The sequence below is a fragment of the Schistocerca gregaria genome, chromosome 2, assembly GCF_023897955.1.
Source record: "Schistocerca gregaria isolate iqSchGreg1 chromosome 2, iqSchGreg1.2, whole genome shotgun sequence".
Taxonomy (NCBI): domain Eukaryota; kingdom Metazoa; phylum Arthropoda; class Insecta; order Orthoptera; family Acrididae; genus Schistocerca; species Schistocerca gregaria.
The window spans coordinates 289,577,376-289,589,780 of NC_064921.1; the positions used below are offsets into that span (position 1 = coordinate 289,577,376).

At 41.0% G+C, this 12,405-nt stretch overlaps 1 protein-coding gene across 2 annotated transcripts in view; it reads right to left on the reverse strand.

Moving 5' to 3' along the window:
- The window catches only part of LOC126336889 (glutathione S-transferase D7-like), a 75,443-nt gene that overhangs the window by 16,978 nt on the left and 46,060 nt on the right, over positions 1-12,405 (reverse strand). For both annotated transcript variants that reach the window (XM_050000999.1, XM_050001001.1), the window contains 3 exons: positions 3,620-3,771; positions 3,102-3,160; positions 1,567-1,705 (listed from right to left, as the gene is read on the reverse strand). In XM_050000999.1, coding sequence (XP_049856956.1) covers positions 1,567-1,705; positions 3,102-3,160; positions 3,620-3,763 — 342 coding nt within the window. In that variant the 5' untranslated portion in view covers positions 3,764-3,771. The remainder of the gene's footprint in view (positions 1-1,566; positions 1,706-3,101; positions 3,161-3,619; positions 3,772-12,405) is intronic.

Sequence of the window (12,405 nt, forward strand, 5' to 3'; positions counted from 1 at the left end):
AGTTGTGTTGTACATAGGTAGGGGAACTACTAAACTTAAGTAACGCTCTACAAATTATTCGGGCTGTTACGAAAGTACGAATGAGATTGTAATCGGAATCTTCCCTAAAGCTTGTTTCTGTTAGTAAAAGCGAAATCTTTTACTGTCTCTGTGTTTCCTTTAGAGTTTGCTACCAAGTACTGTCGGTTATTGCTATAATAATAGAAATTCATATAATGTCTGAGTGTTAATTCACTGAATACATGTGCTGTGGTTGCGATCTCAGAAAGAGCAGAATGAAAACCCATAATCATAAAATAGTTGCTGAATTAAAATGCTTCCGCAACAAGCTAGAGAGAGAGACAAACAGATAGACAGAGACAGAGAGAGAGAACAAACTAACTGTCAATAATTTCTGTTAGCTGTCTTGTATTCGGTGTCTTATCTAAAAGACTGTAGATATGTACCGATATAATAAATGTATAACCTTTCTGCACATCAATCTTTACGTCATTTGAAATATATTAAGATGTATTTTATTCACACACTACAAAAAAATAAGTTTGTTAACGGCAAAGAATCTGTGAACTGATGCAAAATATCCATCTTTCTTGTACTTTAAGGCTAGAAGAAGGATAGTCTATTAAAAGGCGATATAGATGAAAGGTTGTAGAATACACACATAAGAAATATTACTAAGAAACCTGTAATAGTGCAGACTCACTGTATCACTGGATTACGTGTATTTGGAATGTGGGTAGTGCATCGTTTCGAAAGAAGAAAAACAGGAAATTTTTAGAAAACCTGAACTGTATTGCATCAGTATTAACAAACTGTAATGTATACTGCAACGGTCACCAAAACAAAAATCTCTGAAGCTGAAGACCAATAACAGAACGTCAGAAGTATGGAATTTCTCAAACGTTACTGGATGAAATAGAAATGAGCGTTTGGCGTCACTGGCCGGGAGGCCCCTAGCGGGACAGGTCCGGCCGCCTTGGTGCATTCAACGCCACATTGAGTGATCTGCACTCAGGATTGGGATGAAATGATGATGAAGACAGCACAACACTCAGTCCCTGAGCGGAGAAAATCCCCTACCCATCCGGGAATCCCACACGGGCCCGTAGGACGGCAGTCCTTCAGGCTGACCACTCAGCTATCGGGGCGGACATTACTGGATGGAAGCATAGCTTTCACTTCTATCGATCTTGTACATGAGAAACGACTTCGCTTTGTTTCGGATGCTTCTTTCAAACTGCGAAACCTCCTAGCACGTGAACTTAAGAGCCACATCTTTGGAAGGCAAGAGGTTTACATGAGAAACGACTTCGCTTTGTTTCGGATGCTTCTTTGAAACTGCGAAACCTCCTAGCATGTGAACTGAAGAGCCACATCTTTGGAAGGCAAGAGGTTTTGTAGCGTCTATATCATCTATAGTAGTAATTATCGGTCACTGTCAATCTTTCACTATGACGAAGTATGTATTTAATTGGGAAGAGAGTTGATTTCTTATGAAACAGCTGTTTTTCCTCCTAAATAATTGCAAAAAGAAACTTTCAAAATTACTGTGAATTTGATACTTACACACACAGCCAGTATTCTGTTGTACAAATCTTGATCAAAGAACAGTCGCTGATCGACGAGAACACGTTTCTGCAAGTCAGTTGGATACAGCGAATCGGTCTTGGCGTATTTGGAAACTAGGTACATTGCAATTGCCCGGCTGTTCCACAAAAAAATGTACGTTACATACCGAATACTGCAAGTACATAGAACTATTAACTATATCACAGTTTAAAGTTACTGTAAGGTGCAGCAGTTTAATTTACTGAAATTAATGCTAGTATAGCCGCAGCCCCACACTTGATCACAATGGTGAGTACAAAAGAAGTAGTATTTTTCAAAAATAATTTTCTTTTTGTATATATGTGGCAAAAAGTTGTACCACTGAAAGTTGTACCTCATTCTGACACAATATCTTCCAGGTTCAATGCAACTTCGCCTACATTTACAAAAAATCTGAATTCCTGTATAAAGGAATTCGCTTGGAGCACCTACTTATCAGAGCCGATTTTCAGCCATATGGGCATGGAACTACTACTTGTAATAACTACAATGGATGTGAAATATATTCTAACTCGGAGTGCTTTATCTTCACAATCGCATGGACATCATGGAGTCGCGCTTTAAGTTGAAACAGAATATCTGCACATAGAAATCCATTTCGTTTTGTGCCCACCGTAGCATGCTGAAACAAGACTAATATTTACAAATATTGCAGTGTTATCCACTGACACTCAACAATTTTCCATTATGTTGCCTTTCAGCAGCTGCAGAGTTCTATGTGTTCAAAACGTGATGTCCTACTACCCAGGGAAGAGTACCAATCAGAGACTCACATCGTTTGTGAACTTCCGAATGAATTCGTAGATATGCTGCTGAGAACATGAGGCCACTAACATTCTCGACCTTAATTACGCTATGAATTTCAAAATATTTCACTCGTTTCCTACGCAGGAATCTAACAACAGGACTCTGCGCACCCCTGAAGCAAGTTATGTACTGGTTTCCATCCTGTTATTTGCCAGTGTTTCTTTATCTAAATGATCCTGCCACATCCGACATACTCTTCGCAGAGTGCTTACGTATTTAACGGTTGCGAACGACAACTTTTACTGCTATAATTGTTTTGAAGCTTTCATTTCATTCATCCTACGATATAAAACTGGTCTTATGCTTTGGTCTACTCTGACAGACTGCACTGAAAATTGACTCAACTTAATCTTTGGGAACTGTGCAGATTTCCTCGGACGGAGCGAGGTAACGCAAAAAGTTTCCGTGCGTCAGGTCTCATCTGCTAGTATAATAACCATTATATCATATTAAATTGGTATGATAATCGAAGCTCCATTCAACAGTATCGTGATCCCTAAATGAATACTGTACAGGCGTACTGGAAGTGAAAGTAGACAGCAGTTGAATACGTCACATGTTGTGGAACAACTTTCTCGCACCAGTTACTTTATTCCATTATGAGTCACAGAGGTAAAATGTGTAATAAATGGTGACGACAAAATTTTTTCTCTACTCATATGCCAACGCATAATATCAGTACCAACCTCTCAGCAATGACTAAACCATTGTCGTCTATTGTAGGAACAGTGTGCTGTGGGTTTTTCTGCAACAAAAAGAAACGATGGCATCCATTTAACAAAGAAACACACTTTCTCTTATTTACATTGATTCTTTAATTTTCCAAAACGAAACAAATAAAAATGATGGTGTATACGAGTGAGGTAGATTAGTGTTACGTTACCGTTTAAGATATAACTTCGGTAAAGCAAACCATACGTGTGTAACCTAGAACATGTCTCCAGATGTGTGTCTCAGTATACATGCTTCAGATTCTAAGGCCACTCAGTTAGAAAACACTTGTTTTTTCCATATGTATTGCAGACTTCATACAATGTTGATGAAGAAAATTATATTAGAGCTAATGAACAATTATTCTGATAACTTTTATGACTCAGGGAACCATAAATTTTTTGCAGAGCTACATCAAATTTGGGGTAGAATACAGCTTTTTTAACTATTTGAGTCCGACTGAAGTTAATGTATACAAAAACTCATGGATTACCTTAATCATTTCAGGATTTTTCATTCCATTTTCGATGTCCCTTACATCCACTTTTTTGAGATCTACTCCGATCACACCAGCTACTAGACGAACAAGGCAACATGGAGGACTGGCGTCGTGGTTGTACAGAATTATGGGTGACATCTTCAGATCTGTAAAGTAAGGTGATGATTTAGAATGTTATTAACTCGCCAACAAGATCTCTAAGCGAGTACATATAAAGGAAGCGAACGTCAGTTTATTTCAATGATTATTGCAAATGGTGGACAACAGTGTAATCAGTATCAAAACTCAACGTCAGTTGCGTTCCAACACTTCTTTTGCTGCTACGGGTGAGTTGAAATGAGGTAGCTAATTTCTGCTGCAACAAACTCGAATTATAATTGGTTCGTCTGGTTGACAACTGAGATTAACATTCTTCGGATTGTCACTACAGTCAAAGTCAGTTTATTACAACAATAAATTAAGGAAATATGGTTCAATAATAACAAATTGTAACAAGACAATGAGATAAACTCTTGACGTGAAATGTTGTAAATCGAAACAGAAGATATACCAATGTATTCAAGTTAGTCCAGCAGCGGAAATATTATGGCAAAAATTAATATTGTGATCACTGCAACAAAACATCAACCGAGAAGCATCTGTGAGAAGCTAGAACTCATCAACACTACCAGCATCATCATCATCATCATCATCATCATCACTGATAGTAAGGATTCGACCCACTGGCCCTTCCATCCTGAAAGGTTTCAATCCATTTTTTACAGGGATGTCTAACACATCGTTTTCTTCTCAGATGATGTGGCAACGCAATTTTAGTGGTTCTGTTGTTTTCCCATAATAGAGCATCACCCTCCATCATTTCCAGATGTTAAAAACTAATGTTTGCAGGCAATGGAACTCATATAAATGGCTTTAGGCAATAAACAATAGGTCAGAATGATACTGATCAGGAACTATCTGCAGGTAAGATATAACTGAGTCCTTATTTTAAGTTGTACGTTGTTTGTATCTGAAGTCGGATACAATGTCTAGAAACAAAATGCCTGCGTGTGTTCACTAATATGTATTGTAAGTAGGCACTGGCATATTAGAACTGGAATATAGGACTGTTAGTCACACCAGTCACAAATACGATGACAAAGAACAAATTGCATGATACATTAAGAAGTGTAATGCATCTATAGCACGTCAACATTCTGTAGGTGGTGACGTAACAGCAATTAATGTATGTTTCATGTTCTGTTTTAAGTGGCTTTGTTTATATCACTTCCAACTATCAGTCATACCTACTATTTTTATAGCCAATATGATTGCACAAAAAAATAGAATTAGATGGAGAAATAAAATTTTTGAGTTGTCTGGAATGACATCCAGGTGTACCCCGCATGCCCGATATGCATTGGATGTGTAACAAGTGTAAACCTTCTTGGGAACCAGAACACAGTCAAGCAGCACACTTCCACAGACTGCGAGAGAGCCCTCGGCAACACCTGAATCAGCATTATGATATCATTACAAAGAAGGCAGAACAGTATTGTTAACAGGGCTGCTTGGCATTACTACACATAGATTCTATGCACGATCACCTTCCAGGTTGCTAACCTTCCATAAAATAACATTCTGTAGCTTTCAAATTAAACATTATTCCAGGAGGAAGAAGACAGGCTTGTAAAACTGGAGTACATTTCGTCACCCATACAGGGGAACCACTTTGTCAACCACTATACAGCATTGCCCTTCCTTTCACACACACACACACATCATAGTCTTGTCATTCTGTTTGCGTCACTGATACCGACGGAAGGCCACCTCCGTTAGTTGCAGGATGACCTGTTAACATACAACGAACTGTGTCCAATTTGGAGTCTACTTCCAGCAGTCTGCATACGTCTGGGAGTTAGGGGAGTGGCGGTTGGAGTGGGGGCGACTTCAACTCCGGGAGCTGCCATTCATGCCGACCACGACTGAAGATGAGGGCCACGCAGATCTTATAAGGATGATGAACTAGACAATCCGACAGAACTATTCTGTCCTGTTACAAGCTGTTCGACTTGGGAGGAGATCACCTGGGGCCACCCCTCTTTGGCAGTGCGGATACTGTCTTACTGGCTGTATTCTGGGACGGCCTCTCAGGCTGTCCTCCATGTCGCTTTTGGGTCTTCCGCCTTCTGAACATCATGACCACAGTCCTCGGAGGTATGCGAATTTCTGGTTCAAATGGCTCTGAGCACTATGGAACTTAACTGCTGAGATCATCAGTCCCCTAGAACCTAGAACTACTTAAACTTAACTAACCTAAGGACATCACACACATCCATGCCCGAGGCAGAATTCGAACCTGCGACCGTAGCGATCGCGCGATTCCAGACTGTAGCGCCTAGAACCGTTCGGCCACCCTAGCCAGCCGAATTTCTGGGGGCAAGCCTATGTGCAACTACGCTCAACGAGAGCGACTGAGTAGTTGGCAGACGTCCACAGTCACTCAAAGATGTGGGTTACATTGATCGATACTCCACATTGCACGAGGCCGCCGAAATGACCGCAGGCAACACCAGGGGCTACGACTGCAGATTCCAGGACAGACGCTACGCACCATTCAGCGAGATTCTGCGACGTGAACGCGGGACGGTTGTTTCAAGGGCGCATTCAGGAGGAGATTCTTATCAAAAATTGGATATTAATTTAATGCGTTCTCATTGACGTCTTGGGCCTGACACACATCCTCACCACGGCACCTCCACTCGACCAGCCTGAATCCACGTCCAGCGAACCATTACAATTAGGAGCTGTTCACGTCGGTTGACGCTGGCATAGAAGAACCATGCCTGCACATCAGTAGCCCTCTTCGACATGTCCATCCCTCTGAGAGGAAGTTTGAGGGATTTCGGCTATTCACTTGGAGAATTCGCTGACTCATGACCTTGGAAGTTATATTTTAAATGGTTCTGCAGTCAATTGGTAGTTGATGGTTGGAGATACAACATCGTTGTCACAGGCAGTCTAGAAAAACCAGTTCGAATAAGTTGGTCAATGATGAATCGTGTATACGATTGTAGTTAGCCTCCTCAGCGTCATCTAAGGCCTAAAAATGGTGCACTGAAGCACCGAAACTGACAGTCATACAATGTCGTAAGGACGGCTGTAGGCGTTCCAGTTTATTATATCAACGTCATATGTCGTGATGCAGTTCAGCGAGTGACCAGTTTTTGTTGTCATGTTTTCTTTTTTCTTTTATTTTAAAGCTATGTTGAGTCAACAAGATATTCATATGAAGTTAAAATTGAAGTAGTTTAGACCACAGGCACCTATACATCTGTCACACTTATAGCTATAGAGAGGAATATTTACAGCTGACTAAGTGCCAGTACTGTAGTTTACCAGGTCATGAATTGGCTTGCAGGAGGGTAGTGCCGAAAACTTGTGATATTTGTAGGATGATGGACTCGAAACAAAGCAGTGCAGTGAGTCGCTCTGGGGCATTATACGTAGAAAAAAATTAGTGGAATTAACTATCAGTGTAATTATTTTGCAACACAAAATAGAACAGAACCGGAGTATTGAGAACTCGAAGAAGGAATTTTAAGCGTTGCAGAACGCGGGTGGACTAAGAAAACTTTAAGGAGATGAAACCAAGACCTTAGAGAAGATACAAGTCTCTTGATACTATTATACCCACTCTTGTTGTGCGTTGTTTTGGAAGTACACCACAGCATTTTGTTGATTATGTGAGGGCTGCAGTTAAGTTAGTGGGTTAGTCTGTGGAAACTTGCGTGTATGAGGTAAGTTACATAAGGGGTGACGCTAAAGCGTATGTCATAAACCGTGAAATTCTAAGTAAGGTACAGCTATTTGCCCAGCTGGCTAAGGGCTCGTTCATCGATGTCGTAAGCAGAGTAGGTTGCTCATGAACAGACTCATTGGATCAATACAGAAGCATAGTAGATAGGTAGAGGCATTCTACAATAGATTTCGTAAAGTGAACTCGCAGACATACGAATCGATGCACAACGCAGAGGGAGATGTAATCTTCTTGCGGGAAGCCGAGAATATGGCCTTGGTCATATTCATAATGAGTATTTCGGCGGATACGTCACGACAGGTGAAGATAGAATATCCCAGTGACTTGTCATCGGCTTTGAGGATTGCCACGTAGCTGAACTGCAACGCAGGAGCCCAGTAAATGTGATGTCTTCCCTGACGTCAGTGTTACAGATGTGGACGGGGAGGGGGGCACATAATGAAGCAGTTCAACCAGCAGCAATGTGTTGAATGCTGTGAAGTTTGGCATATAGTACTTTAGTGCAAGAGTAGGAAGTAGGATAAAATGAATCAAAATAAGTGTACGTCAAAACCCAAATGGAAGATTATACCCAATAAAACGATACGCTGTAAGGACGTATGTAGAGATATACTGTTGCTTTCTTGGCACAGTAAATAATGAGGAACATTCATTCTTGGTGACATGGGTACTTATGTGAAGGTGTTACTCTGGACCATTTAGGTTGCAAGAGAATTCAGTCCCAACGGTAAAGGCTATGTGGAGCGCGTAACAATGGGGTGGAATCGTTGGAAACACTCTTCTTTAGCACTGGAGTTATGCGGTTTAACGTTCTCCACACTGATATATTTAAACAGGTTCCAATCAATTTCTTGGAGTTTTTGAGGAAGTCATGACGAAAACATAAACACAGTAAATCACTTGCATTAAAGTTAGAAAATCCATTTTTTTAATACTGTTGTACAACTAAATGGTATTTTTTCTAAAATGTTTATACCTGAATGTTGGTCGATTATATAAAACTCATACTTTTGATCGTTTGTCTTATCAAGCATAAACGGTCTGGTACACATAGATCCCCATCACACTGCTTACAATACAATCGTTTTTATTTTCTTACTTTTTTCCTAGTTACTTTTGTCCTCTGCAGAAACTTGACAGAACTTTGCTGCATTTTGTTTACATGCTGTAGCTGAGATCTTTTCTGTAATGTGTTCGCCAACCACGCTGTGTGCACTTCGTCCATCTTTGGAATCCTGAATCCATAACACACAATGATGACTAGCTAGGTGTTTACATAAGGTCTTGATGAAGCACAACAAAGATGTCTTTTTTGTTGTTTGTTTGTACACAATCCTTTTTTTCACTACTCTTAGAAAGCACACCATTTCAGTGTCTTCTGACAGTAAAGATAATAGCTTGGCAGCTGGTCAGTGCTGTCTACTCCAGTTTTACCGTTGTTTAGTCTATCACAACATCTGGTTTACTAGTTAGAATCCAAACTGCTCGATATCGGGTTGAAAAACAGTACACATACCTGGTTCACTTTCGTTTTACGGCAAGTAAATATTTCTTCCTCCAAAACATCATTTGCCCATTCTTAAGCTTCACTGTCTTCATTTCATTAGGCAGACACTTACTGTTTTGCTTTACAGTACCTACACCTAAAGTGTTATTCTGCAACAGATAGTTTAACACAGCTGGGCCTGTGTACGAACTGTCCATGTAAATGCAGTGTGGTTTCCCAAAATAATCCCCATGCAATCTCCAAATAAAGACAAGGCAAAGCTACCTCCATTGTGTGGTTTGCTTGTGTAAATTTCACAATTCAAAGCATAACTTGTTGAGTCACACAGTACAGAAAGTCTGATTCCGTATTTATTTGGTTTGTTTTGAACATAAACTCTGAACCCTCTTTTGCGGCTGAAGAGACATATGGCAAAAGAACAGAAAAAGGGCCCTATTTTTTTTCAGTCGATCATGTCCTGATTGAGTTAGCTTTACGAATTTCGTGCTGTAATTCAAGAACAACATAAACAAAATGGAAGGAAATATGTCTCTACTCATTATCCTGCTTGCCCATGGAGTATTTAGAAGTCCACCCTTTGACCAACAGTCACTTATTTTTGGTAACTTCACTACACTCATACGCAAAATAATAGAGAAAAACATTTATGTTTCATCTATGTTCACTGCCGACCATTGACGCCACATAATCTTAATCATTTAATGCATTTTTAGGCTTCAATACCTGTTTGTTTAAACTGTTATTGTCTATATCACCTCATTATTCAAAAATTCTGAAAAACATTCAAATTCGGTACAGTTCTCATCCAGTTGCAAAGCAGCACCACTAGCACTACTGAACACTGTTAAATCAGGCTGGTTGTCAGTTCTGGACCAGTTGCTCACATCTGCATGTTGAGTTCCTTTTAGGATAGTGATATTAGATGGTTAGTCGTCCAGTGACAGACCTGTAACTTAGCAAACCTCAGTTCAGAAAGGGGCTGCTGCAATCCTCCCAACAGTCCCATGGAAAGAATTTTCATTGATTATTTGGGTCCGTTACCATGTACTCAGGTACACATACATTTACGGGGCCATTGATGATTTCACTACTTTTGTTTGGCTATGTTCTAGTAGGGAGGTCACTACCAATATCAGTCACAAACATCTATGTGATATATTTGCGCTGTCCGGTCCACCAAAGATATTGGTCAGTGATAACGCTTCTACCTTTGCTTCTCAGGAATTTGGTTTCTTCTTTTGCCATGGTGTCACCCATGTGACAGTCACATCATATTACCCTCAACCTTCCGTTCAAATGGTCCAAATGGCTCTGAGCACTGTGCGACTTAACTCCTGAGCTCATCAGTCCCCTAGAACTTAGAACTACTTAAACCTAACTAACCTAAGGACATCACACACATCCATGCCCGAGGCAGGATTCGAACCTGCGACCGTAGCGGTCGCGAGTTCCGACTTTAGGGCCTAGTGCCTAGAACCTTCTGTTGCCGGAAGGTTTAACCTAAACGTAAAGACAGAGTTGATCACCTTCCATGCCGAGGCGAAAAACAAATAATTGTGGTTGTGGTTGAATTTTGCTTTCATAACCACAAGGTATGAGGCCCATCAGGCCACCTCCCCTTCCTTGCCTTTCGACCAGCCTGTTAACCCCCAGCTTGCCAAAGGGTGGGACACTGCGGATTCATTCCAAGAAGAAAAACACATAATCTTCATCGGGATGATTGGCGAAGGGCAAAGAGAAACACTGAAAGAGCCTTTAAGAGAGTTGGAGCTGTACAATCGCAGGCGCGAACTTGATAACTTTAAGGAAGGCTATACCGTTTTTGTTGAAAACATTGGAGGGCGAAGCAGGAATGTGCAGTATCGTGAAAGCTAGCTTCGTGTTTCATAGGCCGTTAGCGCGTCGTCAGGGTGTCCACCCCAGTCATCTTGTGCATCCATAACAAAGACATGGGAAAATCCAGAGAGTATATGTTACCCATGTCAGAAGCCCTAGTCCTAAATGAGCAAAGCTTGTTGACCAATCTCGCCCTGTGGTCGAGTTTTTGGGAGAAAGGCTGAGTAGTGCTGCCTTCGCGTATGTCTGTGGTGCTGCGACGTGAGGCTCTCTATGGTTGATTTAGATATAGCATGCTGGGACAGCGGGCAGAGAGATATTTTTAGTGTTAGTCGTTGAAAGAAACAGCCGGGGGTCTGTTTTGGCTGCGAAGTACTTGGTATGAAAGGGCTCTAGTTGGACCTCAATGGGAGAGTAAGGAGAACAGCGTAAGCACGACAAATGTTCCTACATAGGAGATGTGCCGCGATCGGAAGATGTGTGGCCCTGCGGCAACTTTCGTTTTACAGACATCGCTGTTCGTGCTGGTTTATACAGAGGACAAAGGCTTGCTCCTCCTTGACTAATTAAGACTGGCTGAGCACCGTAATTACCGTCGTGCAGTAGTTTGCGTTTGTAATAACAATGATTTCATGCCATAATAAAATTAAAAATGTTTTAAACAAATAACGCTCTCCCCCCCCCCCCCCCCAACTGGTCCCGCCCTTGTTAATTTGTGTAATATTCTAATATGTACCACATTCAGTGGTACCATAGTGTCACACACCAATAACCACAAATATACATTTAGTAATTGTGCTCTGTGTTAGAAAGTTAAACACTTGTGAGACCTGAGTTTCTCCTGGCGTATAAAATTTTCCAACAACTTACAGGAATCCAGAAAGATAATATATACAGTGACAGCCGATATTTCGGCAGGAGTACGCCATACCATTTTCAGGATTATGCACAAAACATGCGACTTTATTATCTGAGTCAGTATACTGCAGAATTGCTGAGCCCACGAAAAGTGTTGAGGGAAAGACCAACAGCCTCCTGAAGAAAAGTAGTTTGTCGCAGGGCACTATCAAGAGTTTTAACACCTATAATGCTGTTCCCCCTACGTTATATGGCCTTCCAAAGGTACACGAGGTAGGGGTTCCTTTCCGTCCTATTGCGAGTAATATCGGAACTCCGACATGTCGTGTATTCAAGCATCTTGCTTCTCTGTTGAGTCCACAAGCGAACATCAAATCAGGCACTCAGCTAATTTTTTAAGCCGTTTGGAGGGAATACGTACAATGACTCAGATATTTCAGTACTTTTGATTTGGTCTCTCTCTCTCCATTCGTGTTCCTCTGTCTGATTCTTTGCGATTAATTGAGGTTAGGTTTGGTGCTGAATTAACAAATCTCTATCGGCATGTGTTGACATCCAACTACTTTTTATTCAGTGACCAGTATTACTAGCAGACAGATGGAGTTGTGATGGGTAGTCCGTTGTTTCCGATCACAAATTTGTTTATAGAAGACTTCGAGGAACGTGCTTTGGAGTCGGTGCCATTGAAACCCGCATCTTTCGTCAGATATGTTGATGACACTTTTGTTGTTTGGCCTCATGGTAGGGCGAATCAGAATGCCTTTTTATATAATCTGAACT